General features: G+C 46.8%; 1 protein-coding gene across 2 annotated transcripts in view; it reads left to right on the top strand.

Moving 5' to 3' along the window:
- The window catches only part of MIS18BP1 (MIS18 binding protein 1), a 46,981-nt gene extending 20,711 nt beyond the window's left edge, over positions 1 to 26,270 (top strand). Inside the window, exons 11-17 of one of the 2 annotated variants that reach the window (XM_070748775.1) lie at positions 2,920 to 3,802; positions 6,041 to 6,207; positions 11,698 to 11,819; positions 13,846 to 13,991; positions 16,281 to 16,362; positions 21,565 to 21,622; positions 25,956 to 26,270. In XM_070748775.1, coding sequence (XP_070604876.1) covers positions 2,920 to 3,802; positions 6,041 to 6,207; positions 11,698 to 11,819; positions 13,846 to 13,991; positions 16,281 to 16,362; positions 21,565 to 21,622; positions 25,956 to 26,035 — 1,538 coding nt within the window. In that variant the 3' untranslated portion in view covers positions 26,036 to 26,270. The remainder of the gene's footprint in view (positions 1 to 2,919; positions 3,803 to 6,040; positions 6,208 to 11,697; positions 11,820 to 13,845; positions 13,992 to 16,280; positions 16,363 to 21,564; positions 21,623 to 25,955) is intronic. The other variant, XM_070748783.1, reaches the window with a different exon arrangement.

The following is a 26,270-nucleotide window of genomic DNA, read 5'->3' as shown; positions in this document are numbered from 1 at the left end:
GAGACCTGGCTAGGCCCAAAGGGAGGAGCTCCTCTCTCGCAAATATACCCAGCTGGGTTTCAGATATGGCACCAGCCATGACCCCAGGGAAAGAGGGGGGAGGAGTGGCTATTATAGCTAAGGAGACTTTTGGCCTATGCAGACTCGCGGCTCCTGAGATTGCGGGATGTGAGTCCCTCTTTGTGAAGTTGGACCTAGGGATTTAGGTGGGCTTGTTGCTCACATACCTGCCTCCCAGCTGTGTGTCAACAGCCCTGCCTGCGCTGCTCGAGGAGGAAGCCGGGCTGATGGTGGAGTTCCCTGGACCTGTGGTCTTGGGGAACTTTAATCTGCCATCGCTCGGTGAATCCTCTGGGTTAGCGCAGGAGTTCATGGCCACCATGGCAGCCATGGACCTGACCCAAGTAGTTCAGGGTCCTACTCACAACGGGGGGCACGCACCTGACATGATATTTCTTTCGGAGCAGCTGAGTGATGGTCTGATATTAAGGGGCTTAGAAGTTCTGTCCTTGTCATGGTCAGACCATTTTCTGCTACTGCTTGACTTCAAGGCTCCAGTCCTTCCCCGCAGGGAGGCGGAACTGATTAGATGGTTCCGCCCCAGAGGCGTGATTGACCCAGAGGGCTTTCAGAGGGCGCTTGGGGTTTTACCAGATTCACTCATACACAGTTTGGCAGAATCTCTAGCTGTGTCCTGGAACAAGGCTGCGGCGGAGGCTCTTGACCGGATTGCGCTGTTGCGACCTCTCTGTGGCACTAGACTCTGGAGAGCTCCTTGGTTTACCGAAGAACTCCAGGTATTGAAACACCAGAAGAGACGTCTAGAGAAGTGGTGAAGGAAAAGTAAATCTGAATCCGATCGAACATTTGTAAGAGCTTATATTAAGACTTACAAAGTGGCACTCAAAGCGGCAAGATGCATGCGTTGATTGCATCAATGGAACCCCGCCCAGCCACCCTGTTTAGGGTGACCCGCTCCCTTCTAAATCAGGGAGTTGGGGAGCCTTTACAGGGCAGTGCTGAGGACTTTAACGTGTTTTTCGCTGATAAAATCGCTCAGATTCAGATCGACCTTGACTCCAATTGGACTGCAGTGTCATCTGACAATGAGTCAGTTGAGGTGACGGGGGCCCATCCTTGTCTGGGAGGAGTTTGACCTGGTGACACCTGATGAAGTGGACAAGGCCATTGGAGCTGTGAGTTCCGCCACCTGTTTACTGGACCTGTGTCCCTCCTGGTTGGTCTCGGCCAGCAGGGAGGTGACATGGAGCTGGGTCCAGGAGATTGTCAAAGCTTCTCTGGCGGGGGTCCTTCCCGTCTCCCTACAAGGAAGCACCCGTGCGCCCCCTCCTCAGGAAGCCTTCCGTGGATCCAGCCGTACTTAATAACTACCGTCCAGTCTCCAACCTTCCCTTTATGGCTCCAGCGGTCCTTGGAAGAAGCCAATTATCTAGGATTCAGGCCTGGCTACAGCACAGAAACTGCTTTGGTTGTGCACTGATTGATCTCTGGCGGGCCTAGGATAGGGGTTTATCCTCTATCTTGGTGCTTCTTGACCTCTCAGCGGCTTTTGATACCATCGACCATGGTATCCTTCTGCGCCGGCTGGAAGAGTTGGGAGTGGGAGGCACTGTTTTATGGTGGTTCTCCTCCTACATCTCCGGCCGGTTGCAGTTGGTGTTTGTGTGTGTGTGTGTGTGGGGGGGGTGTCAGAGGTCGACTTCTAGGTTTCTCCCTTGTGGGGTTCCTCATGGGTCGGTCCTCTCTTCCCTGCTATTCAATACGTGAAACCGCTGGGTGAGATCATCCAAGGGCATGGGGTGAGGTATCATCAGTACGGTGATGATACCCAATTGTACATCTCCACCCCCTGTCCAATCGGCGAAGCAGTGGAAGTGATGTGCCGGTGCCTGGAGGCTGTTAGAGTCTGGATGGGTGTCAACAGGCTCAAACCCAACCCCGACAAGATAGAGTGGCTGTGGGGTTTCCCTCCCAAGAACAATCCCATCTGTTCGTCCATTACCCGGGGGGGGGGATTATTGACCCCCTCGGAGAGGGTTTGCAACTTGGGCGTCCTCCTTGATCGACAGCTAACTTTAAAACACCATCTTTCGGTGAGGAGGGCGTTTGCCCAGGTTCGCCTGGTGCACCAGTTGCGGCCCTATTTGCACAGGGAGTCTCTGCTCACAGTCACTCATGCCCTCATCACCTCAAGGTTTGACTACTACAAAGCTCTCTACATGGGGCTACCTCTGAAGAGTGTTCGGAAACTTCAGATCGTGTAGAATGTGGCCGCGAAAGCTATCATGGGGCTTCCCAGATTCACCCACATCTCGTCAACACTCCATGGCCTGCACTGGTTGCTGATTAGTTTCCGGACACAATTCAAAGTGTTGGCAATGACCTTTAAAGCCCTACATGGCATCGGACCAGAATACCTACAAGACCGCTTTCTGCCACACGAATCCCAGCGACTGATTAGGTCCCACAGAGTTGGCCTTCTCCGAGTCCCGTTGACTAAATAATGTCATCTGATGGAACCTAGGGGAAGAGCCTTGATTCTTCTGGAATCAACTCCCTCCGGAGATTCGAACTGCCTCCACCCTCCTCGCTTTCCGCAAGACTCTGAAGACCTATCTATGTCGCCAGGCACGGGGTTATTGATGTATCCCCTTTTTGGCCAGTATGATTTGTGTGTGGTTATGACTGGGTAGTATTGACTGTTTTTAATTTATAGTGGGTTTTCAGCTTTAGTTTTAATTATTGGATTTGTACTGCATTGTTTATTGTTGTTGTGAGCCGCCCCGAGTTTTCGGAGAGGGGCGGCATAGAAATCTAATAAATTATTATTATAGTATTATAATTTCATTGATTTAGAACCTAAGCTCACTTTTATTTCCAAAACTAATTTTTACCTAGGAAAAACTGAAATGAAATCTGAGAATATAACCAGGAAAACCAAATGTAATTTGAAGCAACAATCACAAAACCTTATTTCAGACACTGAAGAAAATGACTTTGAATTAATCATTGAAGATATTCACAAGAAGAGAGCCACTGTTATGCTTTCACCTCTGAAAAAGATAACAATGCAAGAAAAGCAGCACTCCAACAGAAGACCAAGAAATGAGCAAAATGTGACGAAGGACTATGGAAGCATTGCTTGCTATGAAAGAAACGTGGCTGGTGTAGAATTAGACACTTCGAACTGCCCATTAAATTCATTGAAACAACACCAACAAATTGAGAAAGTTGTGGAAAGTGTTCTTTGCACAAGTGAAGATGAATCTAGTGAAGATATCCCATGTATTAAAAGGAAAACCCTGCCTTCTTTCAGAAGACAAACGTTCAACAAGGAGCGTAATAATACCCAAGATCCATCACGTGAGCAAAAAAGTACAGAGAATTTCGTTGCACCTTCTCAGAGCAGAAAGACAAAATATCCTTACTTTGTCCAGGAGGACACGCTGGAAGAATTAAGTAACAAGAGCTCTCCTCTTGACTTGAGTACCAGTTCTGAGTTAGCGAGCAGGAATAGACAAAAATCACAGAAGTTCAAGAGAGCCAGAAAGAATGTTATTGCATCAGACAGTGAAAGTGAAAACAACATAGAGGAATTCCCTGTGAAAGAAAATAAGATAACCATACCTACCAAGATAACAAATGGTCACATTTCAACTAATCCAAAAGCCTTCCCTATGACCCAAAAGCCATACAACCGAAGCAAGTTAAAGAAAGTTGTGGAGGCTCATTCAGACACTAATGAAAGCTGGACTGAAGAAGAATTGCAAATGTTGTACAGGCAAGTAGGGATGGTCGGACCATAATTTTTCCTTATGCTGTAAGATGCTTTTTGTAAAGCTGTGCCCTACAGAGCTCTCCTAATGCAAGGATAATACAATATGATTCCATATTAGTAAACAAAGTAATTTGAAAGCTTTATTTTTCTAATTTATTATTTTATTTATTTGACTTCTATGCCGCCTAATCCCATAGGACTCAAGGCGGCTTACAACAATATAAAAACACAATATAATACAATAATGGAAGAAGTCAATATTAATACTAAACACATTAAAATAATAAAACAAAATCCTATAAAAACCCACAGCAATTCAATCAACAGAACATACTGTATACAGTGATCCCCCGATTATCGCGAGGATTCCGTTCCAAGACCCCTTGCGATAATCGATAACTCGCGATGTAGCGGCACGGAAGTAAAAACACCATCTGCGCATGCGCAGATGGTGTTTTTACTTCCGTCGCAGCAGCGAGGAGCCGAAGATTGGGGTTTCCCCGCCGCCCACGCAAAGGGGAAACACTGATCTTCGGCTCCTCGCTGCTGCCGCGCCCGCCGCTTGTCTGCCTGCCGCTTGTCCGCCGCCTGCCTGCCCGCCGCTCGCCCGCCCACGCCGTTCGCTCGCGCCGCTTCCCAGCTGAGTCCTGAAGCCAAACGGCAAAGGCGAACTTCCGCGTTTGGCTTCAGGACTCAGCTGGGAAGCGGCGCTGGGGTCTTACCGGCCGCCCACGCAAAGGGGAAACCCCGGCTCCTCACTGATGCCGCACCCGCCGCTTGTCCGCCCGCCGCCTGCCTGCCCGCGCGCCCGCCCTTCGCCTGCCCACGCCGTTCGCTCGCGCCGCTTCCCAGCTGAGTCCTGAAGCCAAACGGCAAAGGCGAACTTCCGCGTTTGGCTTCAGGACTCAGCTGGGAAGCGGCGCTGGGGTCTTACCGGCCGCCCACGCAAAGGGGAAACCCCGGCTCCTCGCTGATGCCCGCCGCTCGCCCTCCCGCCAGCAAGAGGGGGAAGACCCAGGGAAGCCGCCCAGCAGCTGATCTGCCCGGCGGGGAATGCAAACTCCACCATCTACGCATGCGTGGCCATAGAAAAAAAGGGCGCGCATGCGCAGATGGTGTTTTTACTTCCGGGTGGAAAAATCGCGATATAGCGTTTAGCGAAGCTCGAGATCGCGAAACTCGGGGGATCACTGTATACCTATCCAATCAATACAATTTGTCTGTGACAGATAGTATTCACGGTCCCCCAGGTCTGCCGACAAAGCCGGGTCTTCACTGCCTTTCAGAAGACCAGTAAGATGGAAGCAGTGCGGTCATCGGGGGCGGAGGGTGGGAAGTTGGCTCTATAGAGCCGGGGCAGCCACAGAGAAGGCCCTCCCCCGCAGCCCCCCAACCTGCATTGTTTAATCAACAGGACCTGGAGAAGGCCAACCCTCAGATCTTATTGGTCTCTGGGAAATATGCGGCAGGAGGCGGTCCCGGAAATAGTCTGGTCCTAAGACATGCAGGGCTTTATAGGTAATAACCAACACCTTGAATTGTGACCAGAGACTAATCCAGTGGTTCTCAACCTTTCTAATGCTGCGACCACTTAATACAGTTCTTCATGTTGTGATGACCCCCAATCATAAGCCTAGAGCCAATTCTCCCAACAGAGCTTTAAGCTGATTGGCAGGAAGGTCAGAGGGAGATCCCTACTGTAAACGCCTGATTGGCCGGATTGTAAAAATATCTTCCAATGCGCCAGAATAGAAGCTTTAGTTCCTAACACCATGGGAAATTTGTCTTTTCCCATGGTCTCAGGCGACCCCTGTGAAATGGTCGTTCGACCCCCAAGGGAGTCCCGACCCCCAGGTTGAGAACCACTGGACTAATCGGTAGCCAGTGCAGCTCGCAAAGCTTTGGTGTTATATGGGTGTACTGAAGTAGGACCATAATGGCTCGCTCGGCTGCATTCTGGACTATCTGTAGTCTCCGAACACTCTTCAAGGATAACCCCATGTAGAGTGCGTTGCAATAATCAAAATGGGAGGTGATGGGGGCCTGAATGACTGTGGGCCCTACCCAATCCTATAAATGATTTTCCTCATATACAACTCCCACTTTTTTTTTTCAAATTCCTGATTTTTTTTCCTTCTCTCTTCTACCTCCCCTTTTAGATTTTATAGTGTCTAGCTTTCATACGATCAGCACCAAAGTTATAACATAATGTAATTGACCGAATCCTTCACGTTTTTATAGGGCAGTGGCATCTTTCCCCCCCCAAAAAAGTGGTTTCTGGATGGATGTGGCAAAGACTGTGAGAACACGATCTGCTGAAGAATGCCAAGAAAAATACCTGGCAGAACAGAAAGGGAAGAAACGGGACCCACGCAAGACCTCCAAGCCTAGGAAAAAGGAAGAACTAGGTACAGGTCCTGACCTCTTCCCTGTCTTTTTCCATGCAAAGCCAGACACCTGTCAAGATTCCTGTTCTGGAAGAATGGAAGGGTGGGAGTCTATGTAAACTTTCAGTAAAGGCATAGCATTTTTCTTATTTGTTTAGAAGTGCACTTGAATTTTGCAAAATTAGGCAAGTATTTTCCTGTTTGAAGATTAATAAAGGGTTTGCGTTTTTTCCTCCAGTGGAAAGGAGAGTCCAACATGGGTAATTCTGTTTTTGCAACAACCGGGTGAAAGGCGCGGTCAACTGGGCAAACCCTCGTATGAATGTGTGATAGTAGTTTGCAAACCCCAACAACCTCTGCACATCCTTGACTCTCTTTGGGGGTTACCAGGTTTTTAGTGCTGACACCTTGCCCGGGTCCATGACTATGCCCCCTGGAGAAATGACATGACATAAAAATTCTATGGTGGTCTGCAGAAACTGACACTTCTCCAGCTTAGCATATAAACGATGCTCTCTCAACCGGAGCAGAACCTGTCGCAAATGTCCCAAATGACTGGACTTGGAGAAGCAGTACACCAAAATGTCATCCAGATATATGACCACAAAATGGTCTAACATGTCCCTGAATACATCGTTCATCAAATGCTGGAAAACAGCCGGGGCATTGGTGAGTCCAAAGGACATCCCTGTATACTTAAAATGCCCGTATCGGGTGCCAAATGCTGTTTTCCACTCATCCCCTGGCCTTATACGAACCAAATTGTAAGCGCTGCGTAGGTCGATCTTGGAAAAAACAGTGGCAGCTCGTAAACGTTCCATTAATTCCAGAATCAGTGGCAAGGGATGGCGATTGCACACCAAAATGGCGTTCATGCGCCTGTAATCACAACACAGATGTAAGTCCCCAGTCTTTTTTTTCACAAACAAGACGGGCGCTGACAATGGGGAGGTTGATGGCCTGATGAACCCTTTCGCCAGATTTTTATCTATGAACTCCTTGAGGGCCACTAGTTCAGGTTCCGACATAGAGTACAAACGACCAGCTGGCAACTTGGCATCGGGTAACAGTTCTATGGCACAATCATAAGGGCAATGTGGCGGCATGCGTTCCGCCTCTTTCATTAAAGACATCCGCAAACTCAGTGCGACCCTTGGGTAACACTGCTGCGGGGGATAATGGGCCCTTGTGAGGCACAAACGTGATGATGTTCACATTGTAAACTGGGAAACGTGACGATGTTCTGCGACCACACCACCTGAGGATCATGCACCCTTAACCATGACAACCCCAAGACAAGAGGGAAATCGACTCTGAGCGGAACTCGACTCCAATTGTATAGCAGTATCGGCTGACAATGAGTCAGTCGAGGCGACTGGGGCTAAACGTCTTTGTCCATCTGTCTGGGAGGAGTTTGATCTGGTGACACCTGATGAAGTGGACAAGGCCATTGGAGCTGTGAGTTCTGCCACCTGTTTACTGGATCCGTGTCCCTCTTGGTTGGTTTCGGCCAGTCGAGAGGTGACACGGAGCTGAGTTCAGGAGATTGTCACCGCCTCCTTGGGGAGGGGGTCCTTCCCGGCTCCTTATAAGGAAGCACTTGTGCGCCCCCTTCCTCAAAAAGCCTTCCCTGGACCCAGCCGTGCTTAATAACTACTGTCCAGTCTTCAACGTTCCCTTTATGGGGAAGGTTGTTGAGAAGGTGGTGGCGCTCCAACTCCAGCGGTCCTTGGAAGAAGCCGATTATCTAGGGCGTCAACAGTCGGGTTTCAGGCCCAGTTACAGCACAGAAACTGCTTTGGTCGCGTTGATGGATGATCTCTGGACAGGGAGTCATTGCTCACAGTCACTCATGCCCTATAGAGATGATCCTATAATGCACGATTACACTGCCTTTTGCGCCCAGTTGGGCCGGCAATTTTCAGATCCAGTGCGGGAGCAGACGGCCACAAGGTTCGTGCCCATTAGTGGAATATTTAAGTGACTATCGTAGCCTCAGTGGACAGTTGCAGTGGAATGAGGCCTCCTTGATGGAGGCGTTTCAGGATGGCTTGTCAGAGACTATGCTTGATGAGCTGGTGCACAAGGCCCTGCCGGGCACCCTGGATGAGCTGGAGCAGCATTGTTTGGCCATTGAGGCTTGGCTGCTGGCTCAAGAGGTGTGCCGGGCTGGGCGGTCCTTCCCCCTGCATTTCAGGCGTCAAGCCAGTGCCTGCTCCACGGTGGGGGGTGTCTGCTATGCCCATGCCGACCCCAGTTCCTGTACCCCGTCGCTTCCTGCCTGCTCTGCCTCTTCGTCTAGCGTATCATGCCCTTGCCGGGGAGCCCATGGAAGTGAACTTCATGCGACCCTGTTTGTCCCCGGAGGAGAGAGCACAGCGATGTGCAACAAGCCAGTGCTTCTATTGCGGTGGGGGCAGGTCATTTCACGAATGCCTGTCCCTGCAAACGAAGGAGCACGGTTGCTGCCGCAGTTTCGAATCCTCCCAGTACTCCTGTTGCCACGCCGCCTCTTGCAGGACAGCTCCCAGAGTCATCAACTCATGTTCCCACCATATTTCCGGATTCCTTGATGGCTGTCCCCATGCCTCTGGTTTCCCCGCCGGATGTGCAGTCGGGAAACGAGGGTGGCCTGCCTTGGTGGCAATGCTAGATCGGGCTGGCATTTCATCGGTTAAGGATTCTTCGGATAACAACCCCGGAACGTACCGTCATCTCACGATTAATGTCAAGCTCCTGGTAGATCAGCGTACTCAATCGATTTCTGCTCTTGCCCTTGTGGATTCGGGGGCCACCACGAATTTCCTGGATGAGGAGTTTGCACAGGGACATTCGTTGCCATTGTGTTCTGTGAACCCTTCGTTGACTATTGAAACCATTGATGGTCGGGTGTTGTTGCCTGGGCCCATCCATTTTCACACCTTGCCTGTGCAGATCAGCATCGGGACTCAAGAGGAGGCTTTACAATTTTATGTCACGCGGGGCCTCCATTAATAATAATAATAATAATAATAATAATAATAATTTATTAGATTTGTATGCCGCCCCTCTCTGAAGACCACAGCAACGATAAAAACAATATTATACTGGCACAAATCTAATATTAAAAAAACCCTAAAAACCCTATCATAATTAAAAACCAAACTGCACATACATACCAAACATAAATTATAATAAGCCTGGGGGAAAGGTGTCTCAAATCCCCCATGTCTGGCCGTATAGGTGGGTCTTAAGTAGTTTGATTGGGCCGAAAACAACTTAGCCTCCTTGTCTGTGGAGCACATCGCCGTTACCAACAATTTCCAAGCCAACTGGCTGAGCAGAGCTATTCTGGATTCGACAGAGTGGTGGTTGGACCCACAGCTGTTTCAGGAGATCACTCTTCGCTTCGACACTCCGCTGGTGGACCTGTTTGTGACCCACCTCAAGATCCCCAGATTCTACACCCGGTTTCCATCACCCGGAGCGGAGAAAATCAATGCCCTATTCTCCAGTTGCCCACGCAGCCTCTTATATGCCTTTCCGCCAACAAATCTTATACAGAAAGTCATTGACAAAATACTGGAGGAGCGGGCGGAAATACTACTGGTGGCACCTCACTGGCCCCGACGCCTGTGGTTCTCAAATCTAGTGACACTGTCTGTATCCCCCCCCCCCCCATGGAGGATTCCGGACAGGGACATCTCCCTCAGCCAGGAGTCCATTTATCACCTGACCCTCAATGGCTCCAGTTAGCCATCTGGCATTTGAGAGGAACAGGCTGAGAGGTCATCAGTTGCCTGACAAGATCATCTTCACAATGCAAGCTGCCCGTCGCCCGTCTATGTCAAGGATATATCAGGCGACATGGTCGGCCTTCTGCACATTCTGCAGCAACAAGGAGATAAATCCGGAAACAGCTTTGGTGATTCCCGTGCTTGAATTCTTGCAAGCTGGCCTCGAGCGGGGCTTAGCCCCAAACACCCTGAGGAGGCAAGTGGCGGCACTTTCAACCGTGGTTCGAATGGAGGAGTACCAGTCCTTGGCTTACTATCCATGGGTGAGAGATTTCCTCCGGGGTGCTTCAAACAAGCAATCCCCTCCAGTACATAGATTTCCGACCTTGGACTTATCACTTGTACTGAAGGCTCTCACTGGGCCCCCATTTGAACCCCTGAGATCAATCTCTATTAGACTTCTGTACATTAAGATGGCCTTCCTCTTCGCAATAACTTCAGCCCGGAGGGTCTCTGACCTATCAGCCTTGTCTGTACATCCGGACCTTTGCTTGTTCCTCCTGGACAGGCTCGTTCTACGTTTAGATCCAGCTTTTATACCAAAAATTAACTCGCTTTTTCACAGAAAGCAAGAACTTGTGCTGCCTGGTTTTTGCACACATGGAAACCACCCTGCAGAGCTCAGGTGGCACAAGGTGGACGTTAGACGAGCAGTAAATATATACATCAAAAGGACGGAACCATTCAGGAAATTGGAGACATCCTTTTCACAGCAGACAATGGGACTTGGGGTATCACCACGGTCCATCAGCCGCTGGATTCGGGATTGTATCTGTGAGGCTTATAAGGCAAAGGTTCATGCTCCTCCCTAAGGAGTCACCGCACATTCTACCTGCAGTGCGGCCACATCAGCGGCTTGGACAACTCAGGCATCCATTGACGAAATATGCCGGGCAGCGACTTAGGCCGCACCGTCTACGTTTATCCGTCATTATAGACTCTTACGCTTCTGCAGAGGTATCATTTGGGAGACGAGTATTGCATAGGGTGTGCTCCTCTCCAACGACCCTGAATCTGCAGTCTCCCGCCCATGGAACTTGAACTTGGGTATATCCCATGTTGGACTTTCCTTCCAGATGCAGTGGAGAAGAACCATTGTACCTACCTGAATGGTCTTCTTGATGCACTGGAAGGAGAGTCCAAACCCACCCAGCATTGTGTTTGATTCAGGGACTCTGGGTTCGGAATTTCTAGTTATTCTAAGTTCTATGTTTGTTTCAAATAAATTTATTGTTGATTCATACTACCTTTCATTTTTTAAAACTGAGCTCATGGGGGCAGGCAAGGGACAGTGCCTAGTTAATATGTTAATTTAAACTCAGTCTCTACCAATAGGACTAGAGAATTACCCATGTTGGACTCCCCTTCCAGTGCATCGAGAAGACCGTTCAGGTAGGTACAACGGTTCTTTTGGAATTTCTACCTGAAAATAGCGGGAGAAATTTTCAGAATTTGGGGCAAAGATGCTCAGGTAATATTGAGGTGTTTGTGTGTATTATTGTTCGCTTGCTGGAAAAGGTGGCTATGCACAAAACTATGTATTTAAAATGGTGTTTGTTGGGGTAGTGTTTAAACACAGTTAGTGTAGGGAGTGAACAAAATTCCAATCTAAAAGTTCAGATTAATGAAAACCACAGGATTTTTAAAAAGTGGTTTCTAAGCTTTGTCTACAATTTCCATCCTCTTGCAAAAAAAAAAGAATTTCCATATTAGTTTGTATCATTCTTGCTGATAGATAAACAGCCATTGGGAAGGGTGGGCACCCTGAAAAGGAGAAAACAGATGCGGATGTTCCTCGAACAGATGCCCAAGGATAACCGTGATGACATCTTTGCTTCCACACCTAGGGACACAAAAGTAAATATATCTACTGTTTATATTGGAATATTTCTACCAGGGTTCCATCAGACAGGATGCAGAAAATGTTCAAAACAAGATGGAAAGTTGTTTTTCTTTTCCTGGGCTCGGATGGTGTAAAATAAATCCATTTTTTATTTTGTGTTGGACTTCAGAAATATGTTTATAGAATTGTGGCTTATGACTACATCTTGAGATTAGTCCAAAAAGTATATTTATTTATTTGTTTGTTTGTTTGTTTGTTTGTTTGTTTATTTATTTATTTATTTATTACTTAGATTTGTATGTCGCCCCTCTCCGAAGACTCGGGGCGGCTCACAACACGTGAAAACAAATCATAAATAATCTAACAAATTTAAAATTAAAAGATTTAAAAGACCCCATATACTAACAGACATACACACAAGCATACCATATATAAATTAAACATGCCCAGGGGAAGATGTTTCAGTTCCCCCATGCCTGACGGCAAAGGTGGGTTTTAAGGAGTTTACGGAAGGCAGGAAGAGTAGGGGCAGTTCTAATCTCCGGGGGGAGTTGGTTCCAGAGGGCCGGTGCCGCCACAGAGAAGGCTCTTCCCCTGGGGCCCGCCAACCGACATTGTTTAGTTGACGGGACCCGGAGAAGGCCCACTCTGTGGGACCTGATCGGTCGCTGGGATTCGTGCGGCAGGAGGCGGTCTCGGAAATATTCTGGTCCAATGCCATGAAGGGCTTTAAAGGTCATAACCAACACTTTGAATTGTGACCGGAAACTGATCGGCAACCAATGCAGACTGCGGAGTGATGGTGAAACATGGGCATACCTAGGTAAGCCCATGACTGCTCTCGCAGCTGCATTCTGCACGATCTGAAGTTTCCGAACACTTTTCAACGGTAGCCCCATGTAGAGAGCATTACAGTAGTCGAACCTCGAGGTGATGAGGGCATGAGTGACTGTGAGTAATGAGTCCCGGTCCAGATAGGGCCGCAACTGGTGCACCAGGCGAACCTGGGCAAACGCCCCCCTCGCCACAGCTGAGATATGTTTTTCTAATGTGAGCTGTGGATCGAGGAGGACGCCCAAGTTGCGGACCCTCTCTGAGGGGGTCAATAATTCCCCCCCCAGGGTAATGGACGGACAGATGGGATTGTCCTTGGGAGGCAAAACCCACAGCCACTCCGTCTTATCCGGGTTGAGCTTGAGTCTGTTGACACCCATCCAGGCCCCAACAGCCTCCAGGCACCGGCACATCACTTCCACCGCTTCGTTGACTGGGCATGGGGTGGAGATGTAAAGCTGGGTATCATCCGCATATTGATGATACCTCACCCCATGTCCTTGGATGATCTCGCCCAGCGGTTTCATGTAGATGTTGAATATATCCTTACAACAGACATTCCCTAAAATATCTGGTATTCATTGGGATTCTAGCTATTGCAGAGAGTTGCAAATACACTCTTAGTTGTGGGTAGCTAGTAGAAGAAACTACAAAAGAAAGAAAATATAGAAAAATTATACCCACCCTATGACCTTACTCTGCTTTTCTAAGTGTTATTTATACGTGAAGTGTTATTTGTACTGGAATTTAGTCCATCTATAGCAGAAAATTTTTGGTCCTTTGAGAATTTTTTAAAAAAAAACAGGTTTAATTAAAAAAAAAACAATTTTCTACTTTAATCGTGTAGACTTATTAGATTAGGCATCTGCCTTTTCTATTTGCTTATCCTTCACTCAACTTGCTATCTGCTACTGGGCCTTTTCTTCTTAAAAATCTTCATAACCTCAAAACTCTAACAACTTTATAATCATTACCCTACCTATGTAACTCTTCCTGTTGGTAAGGCCCACTTCATTTATTGAAACTGTTACTTTCACCTAAATAACTAAAAATTCTATCACCACTTTAATTATGGATAATTTATAATACATGCATCATCTTCTAATGGGGGCAATGAAATGGAAAGATGCTCTTGGATGGGGATAATATAGGAAACTTACAGCAAACACCTTCTCTTTCTGCTGATAACCAAGATATGATCTGTAGTTGCCACAGTTATGCGTGGCCTCAGAGGGAGATGTTTTCCAGTCGAAAGACAGACGTCCTATTACACCCACTTCAGCTATTTTCCCCTGGATGAAGACACCCCAAGGTGACCATATCACCCCTGGCACGGGGAAATCTATGGATAGGTAGGTACTCTGGATAGATTCTATTCATTATTTTGAATGTCAAACGTAGCTGCCTTTTTATGAGCAGAGCTCATTCTAGGTTCACTGAGGTCACTGCTGACATGTAAAATTCACACATAACACACACTGTTCCAACAATAAGGATAGGACTGAGTCTAGCAACAAGGAGAATAGAATAGAATAGAATAGAATGTTATTGGCCAAGTGTGATTGGACACACAAGGAATTTGTCTTGGTGCATATGCTCTCAGCGTACATAAAATAAAATATACATTTGTCAAGAATCATGTGGTACGACACGCAATGATTGTCCTAGGGGTCAAATAAGCAATGAAGAAGCAATATTAATAAAAATCTTAGGATATAAGCAACAAGTTACAGTCATACAGTCAACATGGGAGGAAATGGGTGATAGGAATGATGAGAAAAACTAGTAGAATAGAAGTGCAGATTTAGTAGAAAGTCTGACAGTGTTGATGGAATTATTTGTTTAGTAGAGTGATGGCATTCGGGGGAAAAACTGTTCTTGTGTCTAGTTGTCTTGGTGTGCAGTGCTCTGTAGCGACGTTTTGAGGGTAGGAGTTGAAACAGTTTGTGTCCAGGATGTGAGGGGTCAGTAAATATTTTCCCCGCCCTCTTTTTGACTCGTGCAGGTTGGATTATGTGGACATTTGAGCATTCTGGAATATGCTGTTTTGGGATGGGCAAGTGCAGGAAGAGAAATACTGAAAAGGATAGCAAGCAACAGATTCTTGGGAGGGTGGTAAGAATAAGCAGCGAGTTGTGCTACAGCCTGACAAGCAAAGTTCTTGCTTCTTGGGAGTACCGTGTTTCCCCAATAGTAAGACACCCCCGATTGTAAGACATATCGGGGGTTTCAGGGGGGTCGGCTAATATAAGCCATACCCCGAAAGTAATACATATGTCTTACTTTCGGGGAAACACGGGGGGTATTGCCGCCGGATCCTCTCTACGTTACGCTTGCTTTTGCCGCCGCCGGCAGTCTACGAGCGTCCGCTGGCCGCTGCTGCAGTCACTTTCTGCCTCCGCTGGAGCCGGCTGTGGTTTCATCCTCTGCTTGGAGAGGTAGCATCCTCTGCTTGGAGAGGACTTTGGAAGTGACGCCGGCTGCTGTACCAGTTTCTTTCCTTCTCCCCCACCCCCATTTTTGTAAGGAAGCGCTGAAAGACACCGCGGAACTTACCGCTGAGTAAATTTATTATTATAAAGCAGCCGGCGTCACTTCCAAAGTCCTCTCCATGGCAACTCCTGTCTTGTTTGCCTTCGGACCCCAAAATACCTCCCCGCGCACCCTTTTCCATGGGCGCACAGTCCCCATCCCCCTGCCAGCCCGCGGGGGGGGGAGGCGCCGGCAGTAGAAGGCGCCCCCGCCCGCCCGATCCACTCCCTCTCCTCTTCCGCCGAAAGGCAAACGGCGCGCCCCGCCGCTTAGGCTTTTGCTGCTTCTGGAGGGGTGGGCGCCGATCCCCCCCCTCCAGGAGCAGCAAAAGCCTAAGCGGAGGGGCACGCCGTTTGCCTTTCGGCATCGGCGCCTTCCCCTCCACGAGCAGCAAAAGCCTCAACGACGGAGCCGAAAGGCAAACAGCGTGCCCAGTTGCTTAGGCTTTTGCTGCTTCTGGAGGGGTGGGCGCCGATGCCGAAAGCCTCAGCGCCGTTTGGCTGCCGGGGGGGCGGGGAAGAGAAAATCCTCCCCCCCCCTCCAGGAGCAGCAAAAGCCTAAGCAGCGGGGTGCGCTGTTTGCCTTTCGGCTCCGATGCTTAGGCTTTTGCTGCTCGTGGAGGGGGGGGTGCCGATGCCAAATGCTTTCCCTCCGCGGTGGGGGGTGCAGGGCAGGCACAGTCAGCCCCAGGAGACAAAGAGAGAATGAGAGAAAGGAAAGAGACAGAAAGGGAGGGAGAGAAAGAAAGAGTGAGAGGTAGAAAGGATAGAGAGAAAGAGGGAATGAGAGAAAGGAAAGAGAGAGAAAGGGAGGGAGAGAAGGAAAGAGTGAGAGATAGAAAGGATAGAGAGAAAGAGGGAATGAGAGAAAGGAAAGAGACAGTGGTGATTACAATACTGTTCAGGTTGTTAATAAATGTTAATTTTATGGTTAAAACAAAAAATTTGACAATTTTTTCCCAATATAAGACATACCCCGAAAGTAAGACGTAGGGGGGCTTTTGGGGGTAAAAAGAAAGTAAGACGCTGTCTTACTATCGGGGAAACACGGTAAGTAAGTTAGATACATTCACATAGACAGATTCTCCATTTAAATTGTTTTTATTTTAGGGAACTCTCTGATAGATGTGTCTTCCACATGCAAAAAAATACAAAAAGCAAAGGACGGACATGGACGAATGTAAAGAAATCGGTAATGCCTTTCTTTCATTTATCATATAAGAAGACAAATTAGCTTCCTGCATCTTTTAAAAAAATAATTCATGCATTTTTCTGATCTCCGAGGGAATCTAAAACTATTGATAGGTCCTGGTTATTTTCTCAGTAACAATACATCCCCCCCCAAAAAAAAATAAATAAAAATAATTGTCAAAGCTACTTCAGAAGCGAACAGCTTTATTAACAGCTAAAAATGGGAAACGGAAAAAAATAAGACATGAGGTGGTCAGAACCAAGAACCAACTAAATTTCTTAATGAACCTCTTCAGAGGACCTTTGTGGTTCTGAGGTGCCCCGTCCTAAAAACAATTTGTAAAGCAGGAGTCCCCAAACTTGGCAACTTTTAAGATTTGTGAACTTCTACTCCTAGCTATGCTGGCTGGAGAATTCTGGGAGTTGAAGTCCACAAGTCTTAAAGTTGCCAAGTTTGAAGACCTTTTGTAAAGCCATTTTCCATTAACTATTATTTTTTCTTTAGTCACAGCCTTGAAAAAATAATTTTTGGTCGTTTACCTACTGACTCACTAACCTAATGTAGAAACTTTAGCATACATATAGAATAATAATAAAAATTTAAATCTTAAATGTTTTAAATCTTAAATGTTTTAAACTTGCTCGGATTATTTATGATTTGTTTTCTCTGCTGTGAGCCGCCCCGAGTCCTCGGAGAGGGGCGGCATACAAATCTAAATAATAAAAATAAATAAATAAATAAATAAATAATAATTTATCTGCCTGCATATAGAATAATAATAATAATTAATAATAATTTATTAGATTTGTATGCCGCCCCTCTCCGAAGACTCGGGGCGGCTCACAACAATAATAAAAAACAATATAACAATGAAACAAATCTAATATTAAAAGAGAAAAAGACATATAAAACCCCATCATTTAAAACCATACAACACATACATACCAAACATAAAATATAAAAGCCTGGGGTGGGTGTCTCAGTTCCCCCATGCCTGGCGATATAGGTGGGTCTTGAGTAATTTGCGAAAGACAAGGAGGGTGGGGGCTGTTCTAATCTCTGGGGGGAGTTAATTTCACAGGGCCAGGGCCGCCACAGAAAAGGCTCTTCCCCTGGGGCCCACCAAACGACATTGTTTAGTCGACGGGACCCGGAGAAGGCCAACTCTATGGCACCTTATCGGCCGCTGGGATTCGTGCGGTAGAAGGCGGTTCCGGAGGTATTCTGGTCCAATGCCATGTAGGGCTTTAAGGGTCATTACCAACACTTTGAATTGTGACCGGAAACTGATCGGCAGCCAATGCAGGCCATGGAGTGTTGGAGAAACGTGGGCGAATCTGGGAAGCCTCACGATAGCTCTCGCGGCTGCATTTTGCACGATCTGAATTTTCCAAACACTTTTCAAAGTTAGTCCCATGTAGGGAGCGTTGCAGTAATCGAACCTCGAGGTGATGAGGGCATGAGCGACTGTGAGCAATGACTCCCTGTCCAAATAGGGCCACAACTGGTGCATCAGGCGAACCTGGGCAAACGCCCCCCTCGCCACAGCTGAAAGATGTTTCTCTAATGTGAGCTGTGGATCGAGGAGGACCAACAAGTTGCGGACCCTCTCTGAGGGGGTCAATGATCCCCCCCCCCAGGGTAATGGACGGACAGATGGAATTGTCCTTGGGAGGCAAAACCCACAGCCACTCTGTCTTGTCAGGGTTGAGTTTGAGCTTGTTGACACCCATCCAGAAGGTGGGGGGTGGGGGGGTGGAGATGTCGCCCAATAAGATTAACCACTACTGGAGGGCAACTAGGGCGACCGACGAAAACCGGGATTGCCACAGGAAAAGAAGAACCTGGGATTCTATCAAGGTAAAGAGACAGGACCACAGAGTGTGGGTCAGTGGCAATGGCCAGCACTGAAGAGACTATCTTATTATTGGCACTGGACTTTCTTAATAAGAACTTAATCAGCCTGGAGATGGGCACCCTCTTGCCGCTGCTTCTTTTTTCTTTTCTTTTTCTTTTAGAACTACAGTGTTCCCTCGCTTTTCACGGAGGATGTGTTCCGAGACTCCCCGCGAAAGTCGAATTTCCGCGAAGTAGAGATGCGGAAGTAAATACACTATTTTTGGCTATGAACAGTATCACAAGCCTTCCCTTAACACTTTAAACCCCTAAATTGCAATTTTCCATTATTACTCACCATGTTTATTATTTAAAGTTTATTTAAAAAAATATTTATTAAAGGCAGACGAAAGTTTGGCGATGACATATGACGTCATTGGGAGGGGAAAAACCGTGGTATAGGGAGAAAACCCGCAAAGTATTTTTTAATTAATATTTTTGAAAAACTGGTATAGACTTTCTGCGAAGTTTGAACCCGCAAAAATCGAGGGAACACTGTATAAGCTAATCAACCACTCCTATGCTATGTTTTGTTTTATGTTCCTATGTCTTATGTTTTATGTTTTTAGTTAATTTTTAAGGAGGTTAAATTATATATGCTTGGGTGATGGTGGAATGAAATGGGATTTTGTACTGGTATTTTAATTAACTTATTTTTAAATTAATTATTGGGGGGGTTAATGATGGATGCCTATGATTATTATGAATGGAATCGATTGAATGGGGGGGGGATGGGGGGATGGGACTATGGTTTGGATGTGATGAATAGATATGGTACGAATGAAATATTTGGCACACCTGATACAGGAGGGGATGGGGCACATTCCTCTGGGGGGACAGAGGGTCGGAACATCCCGGTGCTGCTGGGGAGAGGCAGATATGGTGGGAGCCACTGAGCTAGCTGTTCCAGGGGAAGGAGGGATCGCTGCTTAGTAGTGATTCCTTCTTCCGGCTCCATGAACTCACCTCAAGGCACTGGTGATGAGTGTAATTCTGGCCCTGGGCTCAGGCTGCTGCTACTTAATGCCAGGTCGGTGGTAAATAAAGCTCTCCTCATCCGGGATTTGATCCTGGATGAGGAGGCCGACCTGGCATGTGTGACTGAAACCTGGCTGGGCCCGGAGGGAGGAGTTCCTCTCTCTGAAATTTGCCCAGCCGGGTTTCGGGTATGGCACGAGCCCCGACCCCAGGGAAGGGGGAAAGGAGTGGCTATAATAGCCAGGGAGAACCTTTGCCTGCGTACCCTCGTTGCTCCAGAGATTGCGGGTTGCGAGTCCCTCCTGGTGAAGTTGGACTTCGGGGTTCAGGTGTGCTTGTTACTCATGTACCTGCCTCCCAGCTGCGTGTCAACAGCCCTGCCTGTGCTGCTCGAGGAGGTAGCCGGGCTGGCGGTGGGATTCCCCAGACTTATTGTCTTGGCAGACTTTAAGCTGCCGTCGCTCGATAAAGCCTCTGGGCTAGTGCAGGAGTTCATGGCCACCATGACAGCCATGGACCTGACTCAAGTAGTACAGGGTCCGACTCATAAGGGGGGGCAGGCACCTGACATGGTATTCCTCTCTGAGCAATTGAGTAATTGTCTGAGACTAAGGGGCTTAGAAACGTTGCCTTTGTCATGGTCAGACCATTTTCTACTGAGGCTCAACTTCCTGGCTCCAATCCTTCCCCACAGGGAGGCGGAACCCATTAGAAGGTTCCGCCCCAGAGGCCTGATGGACCCAGAGGGCTTTCAGAGGGCGCTTGGGGTTATTCCAGATGCACTCATCCACAGTTCAGCAGAGTCTCTTGCTGAGGCCTGGAACAAGGCTGCAGTGGAGGCTCTTGACCGGATTGCGCCATTGCGACCTCTCTGTGGCACTAGACCCTGTCGAGCTCCATGGTTCAACAATGAGCTCTGGGAGTTGAAACGCCAAAAGAGACGTCTAGAGAAGCGAAGGAGGAAGAGTAAGTCCGAATCCGATCGAACACTTATAAGAGCTCATATTAAGACTTACAAAGTGGCGCTCAAGGTGGCAAGATGCGCATATCCTTCCTGTTTCCGTACAAGGAGGCACTTGTGCGCCCCCCCCCCTTTAAGAAGTCTTTCCTGGACCCAGCTATACTTAATAATTATCGTCCAGTCTCCAACCTTCCCTTTATGGGGAAGGTTGTTGAGAAGGTGGTGGTGCTCCAGCGGTCTTTGGAAGAAGCTGATTATCTAGGCACTCAACAGTCTGGTTTCAGGCCCAGTTACAGCATGGAAACTGCTTTGGTTGCGTTGATCTCTGGCGGGCTCGGGACGGGTTTATCCTCTGTCCTGGTGCTTCTTGACCCCAACAGCCTCCAGGAGGCACATCACTTCCACTGCTTTGTTGACTGGACATGGGGTGAAGATGTATAACTGGGTATCATCGGCATACTGATGATACCTCACCCCATGTCCTTAGATGATCTCACCCAGCGGTTTCATGTAGATATTAAATAGCAAGGGGGAGGGGACCGCTGAGGCACCCCACAAGGGAGAGACCTAGAGGTCGACCTCTGACTCCCCCCACTAACACTGACTGCTACCAACCGGGAGAACAGTGCCTCCCACTCTCAACCCCAATGGTATCGAAAGCCGCTGAGAGGTCAAGAAGCACCAGGACAGGACAAGCCCCGGGCCCGCCAGAGATCATCCATCAACGTGACCAAAGAAGTTTCCATGCTGTAGCCGGGCCTGAATCCAGACTGCTGAGGGCCTAGATAATTGGCTTCTTCCAAGGACCGCTGGAGTTGGAGTGCCACCACCTTATGTTCCCCATAAAGGGAAAGTTGGAGACTGGACGGTAGTTATTAAGCACGGCTGGGTCCAGGGAAGGCTTCTTGAGGAGGGGGCGCACAAGTGCCTCCTTATAAGGAGCCAGAGAGGAACCCTCCCCAAGGAGGCGTTGACAATCTCCTGGACTCAGCTCCATGTCACCTCTCTGCTGGCCGAAACCAACCAAGAGGGACACGGATCCAGTAAACAGGTGGCAGAACTCACAGCTCCAATGGCCTTGTCAACTTCATCAGGTGTCACCAAGTCAAACTCCTCCCAGACAGATGGACAAGGACGAGCCCCAGTCGTCAGCCGATACTGCTATACAATTGGAGTCGAGGTCCGCCCGGATCCGAGCGACCCGAGAACCCGAGAAAGTAACCTAAAAGTATTAGAGAGGAGCATAAAATGACTGTTCCACGGTTTTATCGACTGATCTGCAGTTCAGTGGCTGGTTTGTTTTTCCACGAAGCTTTCCTACAAGCTCTTTGCTTGCAGAAAGTAATGTTATCTTTTGTTTCCATTAGGCTGTGGCAGTGTGCACTACTCCCATATCTCGAAGAACAAATGTCCTTTCTTTTAAAGGTAGGCCTGTTTCACTTGGTTTATACTATGTGGTCGCTATTTAGGATTAAACGTGGGAGTCTCCAGTATGGCAGCATCAATGCAGTTAGTCCTCGATTTATAATAATACATTTGGTGACTGTTCAACATTATAATGGCACGGAAAAAAGTGACAACTGGTCCTTGCACTTATGAAAGTCATAGCATCCCCAGGGTCAACCCTGAAACCAAAATCAGTCCTTGGCAACCAATATTTATCTCAATTGCAGTATCCTTGGTCATGTGATCATTGTTTGTGACCTTTCTTTTTTTTTTCTTTTTTTTTCTTTTTTTTATTATACAAATCATACAAATGTACAAAACATAAAAGAATAGTCAAAACAGAAAACAGTTGAGTAATATAACAATTTACAAAGTACAAACTTAAAAACTTGTAAAGGAGAGGGAAAAGAAGTAAGTGGGAAGAGGGTACAGAGGAGGAGGCAGAAAGATAGGAAGGACAGAGAACATAGAAAAGATAGAAAGGGTAAAGGGTTTGGCGAATGTCCGGGGGAGCTGTATTGAAAACGAGAACTAATTCCTATTTTATTAGCTCATTACCATGGTTCAGATTAGTCATCTAAGTAGATAAATGCAAGTGTTAAATTAATCTAAGTGTAGAGATTTTAGAGAATAGTAGTGAATATTCCATCTGTATATATCAAAAGTCTCTTATTACTATATAAAGTACAAGAGAGCTATATACCAGATTTGTAACTGGTCGAGTTTATATCCATCGTATCCATCTTGTGGCATGTTATTCTCAATTTTGTTTTTTCTAACCAGCTGTAGAAAGAATCCCAACAGTTATTAAATGTGGCCAATGTTTCGTTTCTGACTAGTATAGTTAGTTTCGTCATCTCTGCGCAGTATTTAATTTTTTTTATTATTGCGTCTTTTGGAAGTATCTCCTCGTTTTTCCACCACTGCACAAAGGTTAGTCTGGCTGCTGTTGTTAAATGGACAATTAAATGTATTTGGGATTTAGGCAAATTTTGTCTAATAATGCCCAAAAGAAAACATTCTGGAGCAGAAATTATAAACTAACCATAGCCACGTCCTACAAAGAGAATTTAGTTAAAATGTTCTACAGGTGGCACATTACCCCAATAAAACTAACAAAACTAAATAATAAACTTTCACCATATTGTTGGAAGTGTCACCAAGAACTAGGCACCTATTTCCACTTATGGTGGCAATGCACAAAAGCTCAGATCTATTGGAATATAATTGGACTCTGGATTGACGAAATACTTAATCTGAAAATAGAAAAACCCCCATTGTTTGTGACCTTTCCAGACAGCTTCCAACAAACACAATCAATGGGGGGGGGGGGGAGCCAAATTCATTCAACAACTATATGATAAGCTTAATGTCTGCTGTGAATTGCTTAACAACCATGGCAAAAACGTTGAAATTGATTTTGGCTCATTTTAACAGCAGATCACTCCTTGCTTAGCAATGGACATAGATCCCAATCCTGGTCATCTACCTGTATGACTGCCAAGTTCTTTAAAAAAAGAATTTTAAATAATGTGACAAAGTTGGAAATCTGCAGATTGCAAAATAAAAGGTACAGATATTTTATGAATAGACAAGCATCCTATTTGTAATTTGTGCTCAACATTTAAAATGTTTCTGACAGTCCAAAAAGATATGGGACCTAGGGGTTGGATATCACTAGAGGTTTCTCATTATCATTGCCAAATAAAGGAAAGGACAGTCTTGGCTTTATATATTGTAGAGCTGTAATGGCACAGTGGTTAGAGTACAGTACTACAGGTTACTACGGCTGTCTGCCAGCTGCCTGCAATTTGGCAGATCAAATCTCACCAGGCTCAAGGTTGACTCAGCCTTCCATCCTTCTGAAGTGGGTAAAATGAGGACCCCAGATTGTTGGAGGCAGTAGGCTGACTCTGTAAAACGCTTTTAGGGGGCTGTAAAAGCACTGTGAAGTGATATATAAGTCTAAGTGCTATTGCTATTCCTGCTGTGAGAGGTTTCAAAGACATTTCTGTGCACGATATGGATGTGAGGGTAGTACAGGTAGTCCTCGACTTATGACTTCAATTGAGCTCAACATTTCTGTTAAGAGACGTTAAGTGAATTTTGCCCTATTTTACGATCTTTCTTGCCACAGTTATTAAATAAATCACCACAGTTGTTAAATCTTAACACAGTTGTTATGTGAATCTGGCTTCCCAATTGACTTTGTTTGTCAAAAGGTGATTGCATGAGATCAGGACTCTACAACAGTCATAATTGAGTCAGTTGCCAAGCGTCTGAATTTTGATTATGTGACCATGAGAATGGCCAGGTATGAAAAACTATCATTAATCACTTTTTTCAGTGCCATCGTAACTTCAAATGATCATTAAACCAACTTTTGAAAACTGAGGACAGCCTGTGTCAAACAAAGGGCTGGAAATAGTAGTCCACAAATGAAGCCATCTGTTGCATATATGAGCATCATTTCAGTATGCAGTAATGTACACGACATGTTTCAGGATTTGTAATTTTGAAAATATTATCTTCTGCACCATTCATTTGCAAGCCTTAACATGAAGCCACCAGACAAAGCAGCTCATGAGGTTTAGTGACTGCAGAGTTAATTAATGGTTCCAGATTTAGGCACCCAATTTTACTACCTGTATTTTCCCCAAGTATATTTCCCAGGGTGGGAAATCTCAATTTTAAGTGAAGATATTCAGAATTTGAAATCCATAATTATGAACGCTAGATTGCCCCCCACCAGTTACAGAGGTAATTTGCTCTTGTGAATGCTCCAACACTGGAAGCTTTTGAGATGATGTTGGATAACCATTGGTATAGGGTTTCTTGCCTAAACAGGGTTGGACTAGAACAGTGTTTCCCAACCAGTGTGCCGCGGGACATGGTCAGGTGTGCCGCGAGCCCGGCCTGGCTGGTGCTTCCTTGGCGGTGATGGCAAGTGAGCTTTTGGGGCCCGGTGGGAGGGCGCCGGCCACTGTTGCTTCTAAGCCGCAGAAATGTTTGAAGTGGCACAAAGCCACGCAGCCCTGAATCGCTCCCTTCTCCGGCCAGCAAAGTCGGCTGCCCATGAAAGCGCCGCGTTTGAAAAGTGGGCGTTTAAACAGTGCGCCGCTTTCCTAGGTAGCTGGCTTGCTGGACGGAGAAGCGAGCGATCCAGGACTGCGTGGCTTTGCGCCGTGATGACAACGGCGCCATGGTGGCCTTCAAGCGCTGCCCTTCGTGGTGCCCCACCACCCGTTCTCGGGCAGGGTACCGGGAGGTGGAGGCAGCGCGTGGCCGGGCGCTGAGCGCCATGGATGCCTGGGAGGGCGAGGGGGTGAATGTGGCCGCTGCCTCTTAGGCGGAGGTGAAGGCGACGGCGGAGTCCGCGCTGGGGCCATGCGGGGCCGCTGATCCAGGGGGCCGGGGACCGGCAAACCACCCTCCACTCTCTCTCCGCTCTCTCTCTCTTTCTCTCTCTGTTGCCGGCGTGGTGCACGAGAGAGAAAGAGAGAGAGAGAGAAAGCAAGAAAGAAATCAAGACAGAGAGAGAAAGCAAGGGAGAGAGAGAGAGAAAGAGTGTGTGTGTGAGAGAAAGCAAGAGAAAGCATGAAAGAGGAAGAGAGAGAGAAAGAAAGAGAAAAAGAGAGAGAAAAAGAAAGCAAGAGAGAAAGAGAAAGAGAGAAGGAAAGAAAGAGAGAGAGAAAGAAAGCAAGAGAGAGAGAGAAAGCAAGGGAGAGAGTGTGTGAGAGAGAAAGCAAGAGAAAGAAAGCAAGAAAGAGGAAGGAGGGAGAGAGAAAGAGCAAAAAAGAGAGGAAGGAAGGAAGAAAGAAAGAGGGATGGAGAGAGAGAGGGAAAGAAAGAGGGAGGGAGAGAGAAATAGGGCGAAAGAGAGGGTTTTTTTGTCCAAACTTTTTTAGCCTCCCGCCCCCCCGCCCCCGCTCAATGTTCCCCAGGATTTTGTAATTGTGAATAATGTGCCGCGGCTCAAAAAAGGTTGGGAAACACTGGACTTGAAGATCTCCAAGGTCCCTTCCAACTCTGCTATTCTGTTCTGTTCTATTTCTATTCTGTAATTCTCTATAATTGTAAAAACGGTAAATTAATCAGTCCTAACTCCTGGGATTTGTGAATATCTATGCATATGGTTTGCCATAGTCTCTTTTTAACTTTGCTGGTTTGGGATGGGTTTTCATGCAGTATAGACTTTCTTCAAGATCAGTTGAGTTTTTTATGTTGAATATAGGATTGTATCCGAGGATGGTGTTATATGGGACTATTTTGGATACTATCATCCCTGGGTTTTTTTCTTATCTTGCAATAGATGCAGGAGTGAAGAATCTCTTTGAAGTGGAACAAAAAATACCGTCTGATGAAGAGGAGGATACATATTTTTCCACGTAGCCACCTGATCAAGGCCCCAACTCCATAGCTACGGATGTTTTTAATGATCTGCAAACAGCTGAGTTTTGATTCCAGCCTGTTTTGAGTTTGATTAAGTTGTTCCACAGTTCTGTTCTCTCAAATGTTCAGAATAGAGAAAATTAGCTTTCATTTTAAGAAAATATGATGATTATGTAAAAAGGTAGCTGTGGTAATTATGTTTTTAATGAAAGTAAAATAATGTTTTTAGAAGTTA

This window comes from Erythrolamprus reginae, chromosome 1 (genome assembly GCF_031021105.1).
Source record: "Erythrolamprus reginae isolate rEryReg1 chromosome 1, rEryReg1.hap1, whole genome shotgun sequence".
Classification (NCBI taxonomy): domain Eukaryota; kingdom Metazoa; phylum Chordata; class Lepidosauria; order Squamata; family Dipsadidae; genus Erythrolamprus; species Erythrolamprus reginae.
This window is presented reverse-complemented; position numbering and strand designations above follow the sequence as displayed.